A 16,299-nucleotide genomic window follows, 5' to 3' on the forward strand; every position below is an offset into this window, starting at 1 on the left:
GGGTCTATAAGAATAAGTGACGGCTGTGTGTTGTATATAACTCTGTATTTGTATTGGGTATCTGAAAGTGGTGTTTGTTCCGAGTTCTCGATACCGGTTCCAGACATTGGAGAAGTGCGTTCAGGAAGTGGACGTTACGCTCAGCATTTTCAAGGCCTATTTGTATTTGACAACTCATTGTGGTGATATATCCGGGCTTCCCCCGAAGCAATCGACGCCGATAGGGATTACACAAGGTGCCACGCCACTCTGAATCACGGTTTCAAGGAACCGCGTTCAGGGTTTACACCCCCCAGGCTTAAGTTTCAGGACTAAGTCTAGGCTACCGCTATACACTTGGGCGAGAAAGTTTCATCGACTTCGTCACACCTGTCCTGACGACGACAATGTGTCTAGTTCAGCCGGGACTTCGACGCCTTCGCCCAACGCGCTTGACGCGCCCTCCGGATCAGCCGATTCTGAGTCTGAGTGTGATTTTTCCGTGTCACATTCGCTGCGTCAGGTCTCTCCAAGTGAATCAACCTCGGGACTCTTCGATGATGATTGTGATGATGATGATGTTGGCCCCGAGCGAAAGCTTCGTCGTGTACAGCGTGGTACTGAGTCGAGCGCTTGGCACCCATACACTCTCCCTGATGCACCAAAACGACACCCTGGTAATAATCGACAAAACTTTTTCGATCCTTCCGCTGCTTGGGATTACCGTATTTCGGCCCCAGTCGTCCAACTTCATGATATGCTTGGGAAGTCGCCGCATCGCTGTTTCCTCGTTGAATGGAAGACCAAGCCGCTGCAGCTCAGTTGGGTGTGGGAGGAGCAGCTCGGAAAAAAGTTCGCTGATCAGATGGCTCAAGTGGAAGAGTGGAGAGATGACATGAGTCGTCTTCCTTTCATGGCCTACTACAAGAAACATTTCGCGAGAAGGGACAAGGCTGCAGCAACGGGCGGCTGCTTCTTGGATGCTATGCGTGCTGCGCTGTACTACCTCGGCGCCCCTGAATATGCTTCCAAAGCCGATGAACTCTGGAAAACGTTTGAACGTCAGAATCCGCGTACTGCTCATGGTGTCTCGCGTGCTGATGCCACTAGATTCTACCGCGTTCTCCAGCGTAACCATCTCTCGTTGTGTTATGAACGGTTGTTCGTGAACGTTCTTGATGGCTCGTACACTGACACGGCGCGTTTTCAGAAATTCGCGCAAACATTGGATAAGGGTGTTTACATCACCAGCGTTGGTGATAATCTCATTGGTCATTGCGTGGTTGTTCTGGCTCATGGCCCGGAAGATGAAGTGGAGATTCTGGACGGTGTCGAACCCCCGGTAACGCCCGAGCCTCTCAGTAATCTGGAGTACCTTGATCAAGTGAAATGGATGAGTTTCGTCAAACTGAATCCTGGGTACCGTTGCCGTCATGGGAAGCCGAAATCAAAAACCATGAAGCGTCGTACTAAGCGGGAGAAGGCGAAGAGCTTGCAGAACGGTGAGCAGTAGTAAAGGGACGAGAACCAGGATCTAAATGTGGCTATTGAATAATCTTTCTTTTGATTGAGCTTCACCGTTTGCATCACTTCTTCCACCTCGCTACTTCATAGACTTTGAAATGAAGGTGTATGTGCGCTAGAGAAAGCCGTCAAGGAAGGTGCGTTGGCGATTCGCTGTCGCTGTCGAAACCAGCGAGGTGGACGACCGATGAGGTAGTGAGCGTGCTGCAGCTTGAAGAGGCGGCCGAGGTGATGGCGTACGCGTCACTGGAGAAGGAAACCAAGGTGAATGTGATGGTAAGCGTGCTGCCATCACGCTGCAGCTAGAGAAGGCGCCAAGGTAATACATGGCGTAGTGTTGACAAGCGTGCCTCCATCACGCTACCGGCCAACGTAAAAAAATGACGAGCGCGTTGGTGATCGTTAGATTTAGATGGGGACATGTATTCAATCACTGCTAACTACATTCTCTCGCCAAACGCTTCTTCAAGTGATCTTGCCACGTGTGCTTCTTCAGTGAGTACTGGTACGTTTACCGCAGCATGGGCTTCTTTGAGTTTGTACAGCGCAGCTAACCTTCGTATGTTTCCTTTCTCCGAGAACAGGTTGTTGGAGAGGTAATACCTGTGGAACTTATCCCAGCAGGTAAGGTCTCTTTCCGGGCACATGTAGTCTTTGGGCGTATTCTCATAAACACCTCGGCAAAGGCACACATTGTGGTTGCCGCAATAATCCGTCTTTTCCGTGGGCCAGCGATCCTCCCAACGACAAACTACACAGCCTCTTCGCTTGCGACTGCAGGTTTGGAGTATCAGCGATGATGCTACGGCAATGCATTGCTTCCGCGGGCTTCCGTCTGGATTTGCAGACACAAACACTTCCTTTGGACTCTCACCACTGCCGTTTGGGGGCGAAATACCATCACCTACGCCGATTGCGTCAAATGACATTCTGCTATCGCTAGGAGCGTCAGCCCACCTCCCTGATATAAGTTCTGACGCAAGTTCAATGACAAATGTGCGGTGGGGATCCCGTTCCTTAGCCGTATCGACCACAAGCCGACGTGTTAGGTAGGCGTTTGATCGTGCAATGTCGAGTAGCGCCAAAGCTAACTTTTTGTGCCATTTTTTGTAAGAGTGGCCATCCGCTATCGAGAACCGGGCCCGAATTTGATCTAAACGATCGACGCCTTGCATATTCTGATTGTACTGCTTCACACATGTAGGTGCCGGGTAGCTTTGAACAACTCCGCCCACGAGGCGATCCACGTGAGTCACCGTAGATGCATCAGCATTCGAAACCATTTGAACTATGTTGCCATCACACCACGAGGCTGCAACAATTGCATTGCCCGCAGACACACCCTGACGATGGTCACCACGCGATGATTCTTTCTTGTCGAGTACGGTATGCTTAGGGAAGTGCTTGCTGGTTCCTCGTACAGTCCCGCGTGCATACAGTCCGCGGAGGCGTAGTGCCTGCAGTAGTTGGACGGACGTGTAGTAGTTATCCATATTCACGATGCGATTCGAGCCATAGAGAGGCCTCGTCACCTCCAGTACCAGCCTCCGAATGGAGGACACCTTCGAATCGACCCACTCTTGCTGAAGGTTCAAAGCTTCATCAGCAGGTGCCACACCATCGAGTCTGTCAGTGAGATTACTATTGCAATGAAACCGATAATTGACCGCGACCCATGTTGTTGCACAGCACAGCATGTACAGTCGAAAGTGATACTTGCCCGTAGGTTTCATAGGATTGAATACGATGCAGTGGCGCCCAAATCGAGATCGACATGCCACGCTAGACTCATCAAGGGCTACGTCGCGGCCCATTTCAATGTACATGCCACCTGTAGCTTTCAATAGGTTCAGGAGCGGCCGGATTCTCGCTGCTGGGTCACGCTGGGTTGACGCCTGCGTTGCGCGAAAGCAAAAACATTTGCGAAGCAACTTAAAGCGCCGTATGGGCATGATATTCTCGAGGCCGGTCGAATTCGTGTTGCCAAGTATCGAGTCTTCAGGCTGCACACCCCAGTAGTTTGCATATTCACCTTTGTCGTTAATATTCATAAAGAACAGAATTCCAACAAATTTCATGAGCTCCGGAAGTGTGACAGCGGGTACTAACTTGACGTTTTTCACGGCTGCATATGCGTTTACTTCGTTCACAATTTGTCGCCAAAAGTACACCGGCACATAAGCAAGGAAACTAGATGATGCTGAATGTGTGAATAGACTAACACATTCGGGGCGTACTCGCGTGGTTGTCGATCCGTCACTGTGATTGTATAGGTCAGTCGGACCCTCCATCTGGACACGCGGATCAAATTTCATGCTCTTTATAGTCTCCACTTCGCGCAAACTCGTTGGTAGTGACTGGTCTGGGTCAAACTCAGTGTATCCTTCCACCTCCACCAGATCCTCCAGTACCGCATCCGATGGGAGGCCTTCGTCTTCAGAGGTGGCAGTCAGAGCATTCCAGGTGGACTTCGACGTCGATCGTGTTAGTATTCGGTAGTTTTCGATGCCACGCTGCAGAATGCCGATCTTGACCGAGTGAGTATGCTTCTGAAATAAACTATCCAACCACCGAACCTCGTATAGAACGGCTTTTCTCTCAATAACTCGTTTGCAAACACGCCCCACAATATAGGCAGTGCCTACTTGTCTAAACGCCGGCGCCAACTTCTTAGTCATCAGCCACCCTTCCTTCATAGGTGCGAAAGCAACCAAACAGTTCACGTATACCTCACTACTTCGTGGCAACGGCGACGCTGTACCACCTTCATCAGCAGCAAGATTAGCAGCAGATTTAGACCTCATTGAAATTCCACCACTCCTCCAAGTATAATCAATCAAATTTTCACTCGTGTTTTCAGCACTCGAATCATCAGCACTCGAATCGGAATGGCTTCCCCGATCGGTAAGACCTCCGCGCCCTGCAGCACGCCTTTTTTTTGATTTCCCGGTGCCGCGGCCAACTACACTGCCAGCCAAGGCAGCCTGTCTGCCACTCGATCGCTCCCCCCTCCCTCCCCGACCGTTGATACGCGGTTTCGTTTTGCCAACGTCACCGTCAGCTGCACTACCATTTGCAGCGATTTTACCACCATCCATCGGCTCTCCACGTCTAACGCCACTTGAGGTGCCAACCTGTGCGCTTTCATCAGCGGTCGACTGTCCTCCACGTTCTCTTCTAGGTACACTGCAAACCGGAGCGTTTTCTCCAGCGGCCGTTTGACCTCCACACTCTCCATGGCTACCGCTACGCGGATTCACCTGGCTGGCACCACTGCCAGCACCACTGCCAACATGAGCATTCTCACCGCCACTCGAACGATTTCTACGCTGTCGCCCACAGCCGTTACGATTCTTAACCTTATCAGCGCCATTACCAGATACATCACTAGCTCCGACGGTACAGGTATCAGCAACAACTCCACCACTCCTTCCATCGTGACCGAAACTTGAACGCTGTCTACGTCCTCCACGAGACCCATCAATACCGAGGCCACGACCACCGCCGCCACCAGTCTGAGCAGCGGTTCCAGTCCCGCAATCACGCCAAGTAATATCACGGTCTTCGCGGGCTGTGCATATGGAAGCGCTGTCATCACCCCGGGCAATGTTGATCCTATCACTGACCCCACCACTATTCTTAGGACCGACCATGGCGTCTCCTTCGTCGTCATCGTCATCAAAGATGACGATGACATCTTCGTTTGCTCCATCTCGACGCCCCTGTCCTTGGTCAAACACGACGTTCTGCCCCGTACGCAGGCACCATCCTCTACTAGACTCCGCATTGCCGCGGTCACAACCGGCTCCACCATCAGCCCCGTAACCACGCTGATGGCCTTCGTGGATAGTGTGTAAGGAAGCCCTGGTAGCACCCGGGGCAACGCCAATCCCTGCGTCGACTACATGACTGCTAGGAGGGCTGACACCAACGTCTCCTTTGTCAACACCTTCAATAGTGATGCCATCGTCGTTGACTGCATCTTGACGTCCCTGCTCAACGTCACAACGAGCGAGACTACCCTGGGAAGGTACAGAGAGCTTGTTGGAAGGCAGAACTCTCACCGTGTCGCCATCAGTCTGGATCAACTGGTCGCTCTGCTTCAAGTAGTAGGCAACAAGAGCTTGCTCCCCACGAAAATAATCAATGTCTTCTTTACCGTCTGGATTACAGCCCGGTTTGACGTATCGGTAGCTGTTATCCAGACTGCGCAGAGGAGGGGCTTTAGAAGTCCACCCGTCCCGATGGAGTGCGCGCCATATTTCCTTGAACAACACGCTGTCCTCTGTGACGAAAACGTCAGACCTATTAGACATATGCTGCGAGCATGTAAAGTAGACCGGACAACCTACCGCGAGATTCAGGCGGCTTAGCTGCGGTAGTTGACCGGGATGATATTCGCCGGCGCTTGGCGTCACTTGCCCCGACCGGAAGTGCGGGGCGCTTCCCACTGCGTGGCATCTTCGCTGTATCCGTCCTGTCGGGGAGTGTCAGATGGAAATCTTGGCCTTCAGCCTGTTAAAATACCAATACAAAAGCCAAGTTACTTTAAACCTGATCAAAGCAGAAATGAGAGGTTATTGGATATACCAATATCGTCAGCGTTGAAGAGCACGTTGAACATTATTGTATAGGAACCATTTAGTGTGGTGCACATGACATATAAATTCAACGTGTTCCCAGTGTTTGCTTATCTGCAATGGAAGCGATGAGATGCTGTACTTATGGTAGACATCAATGAATAACGCGCGCAACAGGCGTGGGAGGTGGACAACTTCCCGTCTGCGGCGGTCAAAGTTGCTGGTAGAGGTGGCCATACGCAAAGTGAACCTAGAACCGGATTGATTTTGATGTTCTTATACTTATGCCTAACGACTTCATCGAGCTATTCCGTTTATAATCATAATAATCGACACACTGGTTATCGAAAATATTTTGTAAGAAAACAATTATCTACCAATCACTTTGATTTATTACCACTATCGGGATATTTTACGGAAGTTTAGGCCGTACACCCTGTCCTCTACCTGGCGTGAAGCCAATCATGATGCTGGCGACACAAGCATCACGTGTGATCGTCGCCGCAATCGATCAGCATATTCGGGGTGGAGCAGTCGATCGACCGAGCGCTGGTTCTGCGTCGTGGTGGCGTGAGGCATTCCAGCAGCGTTGGCGTCGCACGGAGACACAGTCTGGAAGCAGCCCACCAGCAACATCGGCGTCACACATGCGTTGGACTTGTCGGAGACAGGCGGCGCGCCGGTAGCATTGGTGTACATCGGGTCGGCTCGGTAGGGGCCGTGCGGTAGCGTAGGCATCGCATTGGGTCGGTGCTGTCGGGCTCGTGCGGTACGCTGGTGGCGTGGACATCGGATAGGGTCGACGTTGGAGAAGTCGGGCAACATATGAACAGCGACAGCGTCCGCCCAGGCCGACATTCTCGGGATCAGGCAGTACGCCGGCACAACGGCGTCATTGCCATACACGCCGCGTCGTTTAGTGATTCGAACAGTGTGGGCGTTACATCAGGCTGGTACCGCTGAAACGGGTAGTACGCCGGCAGCGTGAGCGTGATTGGCATATCCGCGTGGACGTAGATGGCGTCGGGCAGCATGCAGGCAGCGTGGGCGTTACATCAGGCTGGTACCGCTGAAACGGGCAGCATGCGGGCAGCGTGAGCGTGATTGGCATATCCGCGTGGACGTAGATGGCGTCGGGCAGCATGCAGGCAGCGTGGGCGTTACATCAGGCTGGTACCGCTGAAACGGGCAGCATGCGGGCAGCGTGAGCGTGATTGGCATATCCGCGTGGACGTAGATGGCGTCGGGTAGCATGCAGGCAGCGTGGGCGTCCGATCAGGTTGGCGTTGCCGGGGTCGGGCAGCATGCAGGCAGCGTGGGCGTTACATCAGGACCGTACTGCTGAAACGGGCAGCATGCGGGCAGCGTGAGCGTGATTGGCATATCCGCGTGGACGTAGATGGCGTCGGGCAGCATGCAGGCAGCGTGGGCGTTACATCAGGCTGGTACCGCTGAAACGGGCAGCATGCGGGCAGCGTGAGCGTGATTGGCATATCCGCGTGGACGTAGATGGCGTCGGGTAGCATGCAGGCAGCGTGGGCGTCCGATCAGGTTGGCGTTGCCGGGGTCGGGCAGCATGCAGGCAGCGTGGGCGTTACATCAGGACCGTACTGCTGAAACGGGCAGCATGCGGGCAGCGTGAGCGTGATTGGCATATCCGCGTGGACGTAGATGGCGTCGGGCAGCATGCAGGCAGCGTGGGCGTTACATCAGGCTGGTACCGCTGAAACGGGCAGCATGCGGGCAGCGTGAGCGTGATTGGCATATCCGCGTGGACGTAGATGGCGTCGGGTAGCATGCAGGCAGCGTGGGCGTCCGATCAGGTTGGCGTTGCCGGGGTCGGGCAGCATGCAGGCAGCGTGGGCGTTACATCAGGACCGTACTGCTGAAACGGGCAGCATGCCGGCAGCGTGGGCGTTACATCAGGACCGTACTGCTGAAACGGGCAGCATGCGGGCAGCGTGAGCGTGATTGGCATATCCGCGTGGACGTAGATGGCGTCGGGCAGCATGCAGGCAGCGTGGGCGTTACATCAGGCTGGTACCGCTGAAACGGGCAGCATGCGGGCAGCGTGAGCGTGATTGGCATATCCGCGTGGACGTAGATGGCGTCGGGCAGCATGCAGGCAGCGTGGGCGTTACATCAGGCTGGTACCGCTGAAACGGGCAGCATGCGGGCAGCGTGAGCGTGATTGGCATATCCGCGTGGACGTAGATGGCGTCGGGCAGCATGCAGGCAGCGTGGGCGTTACATCAGGACCGTACTGCTGAAACGGGCAGCATGCAGGCAGCGTGAGCGTGATTGGCATATCCAGCATGGATTGGGTCGGCAGGCACCTCGACTAGCACGACAAACTCACTGGAATTGCCATTTTAGCGTGGGGACCGGGGATTTGTCTTGATGGTGCGGTTCCGGTAGCGTGCAAATTGGGAAATGAGATCCAGATCGCATCGTCCAAAACGACTTCAAATCTCAACGTCTCTGCAAGCTCCGACATTGTCTAGGAAATATCGACTCATGATTGGCGGAATCATATGAACCAGCTCCGTGATTGGCGGAATCATAGGAATCAGCTCCGTGATTGGCGGAAGCATGCGAAGCGAACCCCAGGGGGGAAAACAACTTCAACGTGGACACGTTTCGCGCCAACTAGAAGATCGCAAGAAACTTAAATGTAGCCACTTTTTGTGCTCCGACCTAGACTTATATCTACACCTACCGTAAAAATCACGATAACACTTCAACAACGAGAGCCTACCAGCACCCGTAGTTATGCCATTGCCCAATTTGTATTGGCGATAGTGCTAACCGCATGGAGAGTGTTACCTCTGTAGTGTATTTTGCCAGCGCATTAGGTAGTCTGGTAGCCAGGGCCCGAGCACGGGGGACCAATACATCTATCCACATCCAGACATGCATGTACGCGTTCACAACCACCAACGTGGTCATTATCACGTACTTTGTATTCTGACAGCTCTACCATCGTTCGTATACCCGTTGCACATCTGTGGCGGTTGCCACGCCCCGTACGTGGAAGTATGGAGGTGGGGTTGGCAGGCACGGAGACCATGCGGCGAGTGACAGCAGCGGTGGGGAGGGCGTGGCAACCGCCACGGACGTGCAACGGGTAAACTAGTGATAGGGCAGGCATGCCAAACGGAGAAATGGTCGCGGTCGTGGTCGTGAACACGTACGTGGAGGTTTGGAGGTGGGGTTGGCAGGCACGGAGACCATGCGGCGAGTGACAGCAGCGGTGGGGAGGGCGTGGCAACCGCCACGGACGTGCAACGGGTAAACTAGTGATAGGGCAGGCATGCCAAACGGAGAAATGGTCGCGGTCGTGGTCGTGAACACGTACGTGGAGGTTTGGAGGTGGGGTTGGCAGGCACGGAGACCATGCGGCGAGTGACAGCAGCGGTGGGGAGGGCGTGGCAACCGCCACGGACGTGCAACGGGTAAACTAGTGATAGGGCAGGCATGCCAAACGGAGAAATGGTCGCGGTCGTGGTCGTGAACACGTACGTGGAGGTTTGGAGGTGGGGTTGGCAGGCACGGAGACCATGCGGCGAGTGACAGCAGCGGTGGGGAGGGCGTGGCAACCGCCACGGACGTGCAACGGGTAAACTAGTGATAGGGCAGGCATGCCAAACGGAGAAATGGTCGCGGTCGTGGTCGTGAACACGTACGTGGAGGTTTGGAGGTGGGGTTGGCAGGCACGGAGACCATGCGGCGAGTGACAGCAGCGGTGGGGAGGGCGTGGCAACCGCCACGGACGTGCAACGGGTAAACTAGTGATAGGGCAGGCATGCCAAACGGAGAAATGGTCGCGGTCGTGGTCGTGAACACGTACGTGGAGGTTTGGAGGTGGGGTTGGCAGGCACGGAGACCATGCGGCGAGTGACAGCAGCGGTGGGGAGGGCGTGGCAACCGCCACGGACGTGCAACGGGTAAACTAGTGATAGGGCAGGCATGCCAAACGGAGAAATGGTCGCGGTCGTGGTCGTGAACACGTACGTGGAGGTTTGGAGGTGGGGTTGGCAGGCACGGAGACCATGCGGCGAGTGACAGCAGCGGTGGGGAGGGCGTGGCAACCGCCACGGACGTGCAACGGGTAAACTAGTGATAGGGCAGGCATGCCAAACGGAGAAATGGTCGCGGTCGTGGTCGTGAACACGTACGTGGAGGTTTGGAGGTGGGGTTGGCAGGCACGGAGACCATGCGGCGAGTGACAGCAGCGGTGGGGAGGGCGTGGCAACCGCCACGGACGTGCAACGGGTAAACTAGTGATAGGGCAGGCATGCCAAACGGAGAAATGGTCGCGGTCGTGGTCGTGAACACGTACGTGGAGGTTTGGAGGTGGGGTTGGCAGGCACGGAGACCATGCGGCGAGTGACAGCAGCGGTGGGGAGGGCGTGGCAACCGCCACGGACGTGCAACGGGTAAACTAGTGATAGGGCAGGCATGCCAAACGGAGAAATGGTCGCGGTCGTGGTCGTGAACACGTACGTGGAGGTTTGGAGGTGGGGTTGGCAGGCACGGAGACCATGCGGCGAGTGACAGCAGCGGTGGGGAGGGCGTGGCAACCGCCACGGACGTGCAACGGGTAAACTAGTGATAGGGCAGGCATGCCAAACGGAGAAATGGTCGCGGTCGTGGTCGTGAACACGTACGTGGAGGTTTGGAGGTGGGGTTGGCAGGCACGGAGACCATGCGGCGAGTGACAGCAGCGGTGGGGAGGGCGTGGCAACCGCCACGGACGTGCAACGGGTAAACTAGTGATAGGGCAGGCATGCCAAACGGAGAAATGGTCGCGGTCGTGGTCGTGAACACGTACGTGGAGGTTTGGAGGTGGGGTTGGCAGGCACGGAGACCATGCGGCGAGTGACAGCAGCGGTGGGGAGGGCGTGGCAACCGCCACGGACGTGCAACGGGTAAACTAGTGATAGGGCAGGCATGCCAAACGGAGAAATGGTCGCGGTCGTGGTCGTGAACACGTACGTGGAGGTTTGGAGGTGGGGTTGGCAGGCACGGAGACCATGCGGCGAGTGACAGCAGCGGTGGGGAGGGCGTGGCAACCGCCACGGACGTGCAACGGGTAAACTAGTGATAGGGCAGGCATGCCAAACGGAGAAATGGTCGCGGTCGTGGTCGTGAACACGTACGTGGAGGTTTGGAGGTGGGGTTGGCAGGCACGGAGACCATGCGGCGAGTGATAGCAGCGGTGGGGAGGGCGTGGCAACCGCCACGGACGTGCAACGGGTAAACTAGTGATAGGGCAGGCATGCCAAACGGAGAAATGGTCGCGGTCGTGGTCGTGAACACGTACGTGGAGGTTTGGAGGTGGGGTTGGCAGGCACGGAGACCATGCGGCGAGTGACAGCAGCGGTGGGGAGGGCGTGGCAACCGCCACGGACGTGCAACGGGTAAACTAGTGATAGGGCAGGCATGCCAAACGGAGAAATGGTCGCGGTCGTGGTCGTGAACACGTACGTGGAGGTTTGGAGGTGGGCTTGGCAGGCACGGAGACCATGCGGCGAGTGACAGCAGCGGTGGGGAGGGCGTGGCAACCGCCACGGACGTGCAACGGGTAAACTAGTGATAGGGCAGGCATGCCAAACGGAGAAATGGTCGCGGTCGTGGTCGTGAACACGTACGTGGAGGTTTGGAGGTGGGGTTGGCAGGCACGGAGACCATGCGGCGAGTGACAGCAGCGGTGGGGAGGGCGTGGCAACCGCCACGGACGTGCAACGGGTAAACTAGTGATAGGGCAGGCATGCCAAACGGAGAAATGGTCGCGGTCGTGGTCGTGAACACGTACGTGGAGGTTTGGAGGTGGGGTTGGCAGGCACGGAGACCATGCGGCGAGTGACAGCAGCGGTGGGGAGGGCGTGGCAACCGCCACGGACGTGCAACGGGTAAACTAGTGATAGGGCAGGCATGCCAAACGGAGAAATGGTCGCGGTCGTGGTCGTGAACACGTACGTGGAGGTTTGGAGGTGGGGTTGGCAGGCACGGAGACCATGCGGCGAGTGATAGCAGCGGTGGGGAGGGCGTGGCAACCGCCACGGACGTGCAACGGGTAAACTAGTGATAGGGCAGGCATGCCAAACGGAGAAATGGTCGCGGTCGTGGTCGTGAACACGTACGTGGAGGTTTGGAGGTGGGGTTGGCAGGCACGGAGACCATGCGGCGAGTGACAGCAGCGGTGGGGAGGGCGTGGCAACCGCCACGGACGTGCAACGGGTAAACTAGTGATAGGGCAGGCATGCCAAACGGAGAAATGGTCGCGGTCGTGGTCGTGAACACGTACGTGGAGGTTTGGAGGTGGGCTTGGCAGGCACGGAGACCATGCGGCGAGTGACAGCAGCGGTGGGGAGGGCGTGGCAACCGCCACGGACGTGCAACGGGTAAACTAGTGATAGGGCAGGCATGCCAAACGGAGAAATGGTCGCGGTCGTGGTCGTGAACACGTACGTGGAGGTTTGGAGGTGGGGTTGGCAGGCACGGAGACCATGCGGCGAGTGACAGCAGCGGTGGGGAGGGCGTGGCAACCGCCACGGACGTGCAACGGGTAAACTAGTGATAGGGCAGGCATGCCAAACGGAGAAATGGTCGCGGTCGTGGTCGTGAACACGTACGTGGAGGTTTGGAGGTGGGGTTGGCAGGCACGGAGACCATGCGGCGAGTGACAGCAGCGGTGGGGAGGGCGTGGCAACCGCCACGGACGTGCAACGGGTAAACTAGTGATAGGGCAGGCATGCCAAACGGAGAAATGGTCGCGGTCGTGGTCGTGAACACGTACGTGGAGGTTTGGAGGTGGGGTTGGCAGGCACGGAGACCATGCGGCGAGTGACAGCAGCGGTGGGGAGGGCGTGGCAACCGCCACGGACGTGCAACGGGTAAACTAGTGATAGGGCAGGCATGCCAAACGGAGAAATGGTCGCGGTCGTGGTCGTGAACACGTACGTGGAGGTTTGGAGGTGGGGTTGGCAGGCACGGAGACCATGCGGCGAGTGACAGCAGCGGTGGGGAGGGCGTGGCAACCGCCACGGACGTGCAACGGGTAAACTAGTGATAGGGCAGGCATGCCAAACGGAGAAATGGTCGCGGTCGTGGTCGTGAACACGTACGTGGAGGTTTGGAGGTGGGGTTGGCAGGCACGGAGACCATGCGGCGAGTGACAGCAGCGGTGGGGAGGGCGTGGCAACCGCCACGGACGTGCAACGGGTAAACTAGTGATAGGGCAGGCATGCCAAACGGAGAAATGGTCGCGGTCGTGGTCGTGAACACGTACGTGGAGGTTTGGAGGTGGGGTTGGCAGGCACGGAGACCATGCGGCGAGTGACAGCAGCGGTGGGGAGGGCGTGGCAACCGCCACGGACGTGCAACGGGTAAACTAGTGATAGGGCAGGCATGCCAAACGGAGAAATGGTCGCGGTCGTGGTCGTGAACACGTACGTGGAGGTTTGGAGGTGGGGTTGGCAGGCACGGAGACCATGCGGCGAGTGACAGCAGCGGTGGGGAGGGCGTGGCAACCGCCACGGACGTGCAACGGGTAAACTAGTGATAGGGCAGGCATGCCAAACGGAGAAATGGTCGCGGTCGTGGTCGTGAACACGTACGTGGAGGTTTGGAGGTGGGGTTGGCAGGCACGGAGACCATGCGGCGAGTGACAGCAGCGGTGGGGAGGGCGTGGCAACCGCCACGGACGTGCAACGGGTAAACTAGTGATAGGGCAGGCATGCCAAACGGAGAAATGGTCGCGGTCGTGGTCGTGAACACGTACGTGGAGGTTTGGAGGTGGGGTTGGCAGGCACGGAGACCATGCGGCGAGTGACAGCAGCGGTGGGGAGGGCGTGGCAACCGCCACGGACGTGCAACGGGTAAACTAGTGATAGGGCAGGCATGCCAAACGGAGAAATGGTCGCGGTCGTGGTCGTGAACACGTACGTGGAGGTTTGGAGGTGGGGTTGGCAGGCACGGAGACCATGCGGCGAGTGACAGCAGCGGTGGGGAGGGCGTGGCAACCGCCACGGACGTGCAACGGGTAAACTAGTGATAGGGCAGGCATGCCAAACGGAGAAATGGTCGCGGTCGTGGTCGTGAACACGTACGTGGAGGTTTGGAGGTGGGGTTGGCAGGCACGGAGACCATGCGGCGAGTGACAGCAGCGGTGGGGAGGGCGTGGCAACCGCCACGGACGTGCAACGGGTAAACTAGTGATAGGGCAGGCATGCCAAACGGAGAAATGGTCGCGGTCGTGGTCGTGAACACGTACGTGGAGGTTTGGAGGTGGGGTTGGCAGGCACGGAGACCATGCGGCGAGTGACAGCAGCGGTGGGGAGGGCGTGGCAACCGCCACGGACGTGCAACGGGTAAACTAGTGATAGGGCAGGCATGCCAAACGGAGAAATGGTCGCGGTCGTGGTCGTGAACACGTACGTGGAGGTTTGGAGGTGGGGTTGGCAGGCACGGAGACCATGCGGCGAGTGACAGCAGCGGTGGGGAGGGCGTGGCAACCGCCACGGACGTGCAACGGGTAAACTAGTGATAGGGCAGGCATGCCAAACGGAGAAATGGTCGCGGTCGTGGTCGTGAACACGTACGTGGAGGTTTGGAGGTGGGGTTGGCAGGCACGGAGACCATGCGGCGAGTGACAGCAGCGGTGGGGAGGGCGTGGCAACCGCCACGGACGTGCAACGGGTAAACTAGTGATAGGGCAGGCATGCCAAACGGAGAAATGGTCGCGGTCGTGGTCGTGAACACGTACGTGGAGGTTTGGAGGTGGGGTTGGCAGGCACGGAGACCATGCGGCGAGTGACAGCAGCGGTGGGGAGGGCGTGGCAACCGCCACGGACGTGCAACGGGTAAACTAGTGATAGGGCAGGCATGCCAAACGGAGAAATGGTCGCGGTCGTGGTCGTGAACACGTACGTGGAGGTTTGGAGGTGGGGTTGGCAGGCACGGAGACCATGCGGCGAGTGACAGCAGCGGTGGGGAGGGCGTGGCAACCGCCACGGACGTGCAACGGGTAAACTAGTGATAGGGCAGGCATGCCAAACGGAGAAATGGTCGCGGTCGTGGTCGTGAACACGTACGTGGAGGTTTGGAGGTGGGGTTGGCAGGCACGGAGACCATGCGGCGAGTGACAGCAGCGGTGGGGAGGGCGTGGCAACCGCCACGGACGTGCAACGGGTAAACTAGTGATAGGGCAGGCATGCCAAACGGAGAAATGGTCGCGGTCGTGGTCGTGAACACGTACGTGGAGGTTTGGAGGTGGGGTTGGCAGGCACGGAGACCATGCGGCGAGTGACAGCAGCGGTGGGGAGGGCGTGGCAACCGCCACGGACGTGCAACGGGTAAACTAGTGATAGGGCAGGCATGCCAAACGGAGAAATGGTCGCGGTCGTGGTCGTGAACACGTACGTGGAGGTTTGGAGGTGGGGTTGGCAGGCACGGAGACCATGCGGCGAGTGACAGCAGCGGTGGGGAGGGCGTGGCAACCGCCACGGACGTGCAACGGGTAAACTAGTGATAGGGCAGGCATGCCAAACGGAGAAATGGTCGCGGTCGTGGTCGTGAACACGTACGTGGAGGTTTGGAGGTGGGGTTGGCAGGCACGGAGACCATGCGGCGAGTGACAGCAGCGGTGGGGAGGGCGTGGCAACCGCCACGGACGTGCAACGGGTAAACTAGTGATAGGGCAGGCATGCCAAACGGAGAAATGGTCGCGGTCGTGGTCGTGAACACGTACGTGGAGGTTTGGAGGTGGGGTTGGCAGGCACGGAGACCATGCGGCGAGTGACAGCAGCGGTGGGGAGGGCGTGGCAACCGCCACGGACGTGCAACGGGTAAACTAGTGATAGGGCAGGCATGCCAAACGGAGAAATGGTCGCGGTCGTGGTCGTGAACACGTACGTGGAGGTTTGGAGGTGGGGTTGGCAGGCACGGAGACCATGCGGCGAGTGACAGCAGCGGTGGGGAGGGCGTGGCAACCGCCACGGACGTGCAACGGGTAAACTAGTGATAGGGCAGGCATGCCAAACGGAGAAATGGTCGCGGTCGTGGTCGTGAACACGTACGTGGAGGTTTGGAGGTGGGGTTGGCAGGCACGGAGACCATGCGGCGAGTGACAGCAGCGGTGGGGAGGGCGTGGCAACCGCCACGGACGTGCAACGGGTAAACTAGTGATAGGGCAGGCATGCCAAACGGAGAA

General features: G+C 57.5%; 1 protein-coding gene across 1 annotated transcript; it reads right to left on the reverse strand.

Moving 5' to 3' along the window:
• Positions 1-4,759: 4,759 nt before the first annotated feature.
• KRP23_8324 (uncharacterized protein) lies at positions 4,760-6,941 on the reverse strand (the record flags this gene model as incomplete). Its single annotated transcript, XM_067893749.1, has 4 exons — positions 4,760-5,074; positions 5,154-5,495; positions 5,568-5,600; positions 6,573-6,941. 4 exons carry the CDS (start codon positions 6,939-6,941, stop codon positions 4,760-4,762), a joined length of 1,059 nt encoding a protein of 352 aa, XP_067743249.1.
• Positions 6,942-16,299: the final 9,358 nt, after the last annotated feature.

Source organism: Phytophthora ramorum (assembly GCF_020800215.1).
Source record: "Phytophthora ramorum isolate Pr-102 chromosome Unknown Phyram_PR-102_s0007, whole genome shotgun sequence".
Classification (NCBI taxonomy): Eukaryota; Oomycota; class Peronosporomycetes; order Peronosporales; family Peronosporaceae; genus Phytophthora; species Phytophthora ramorum.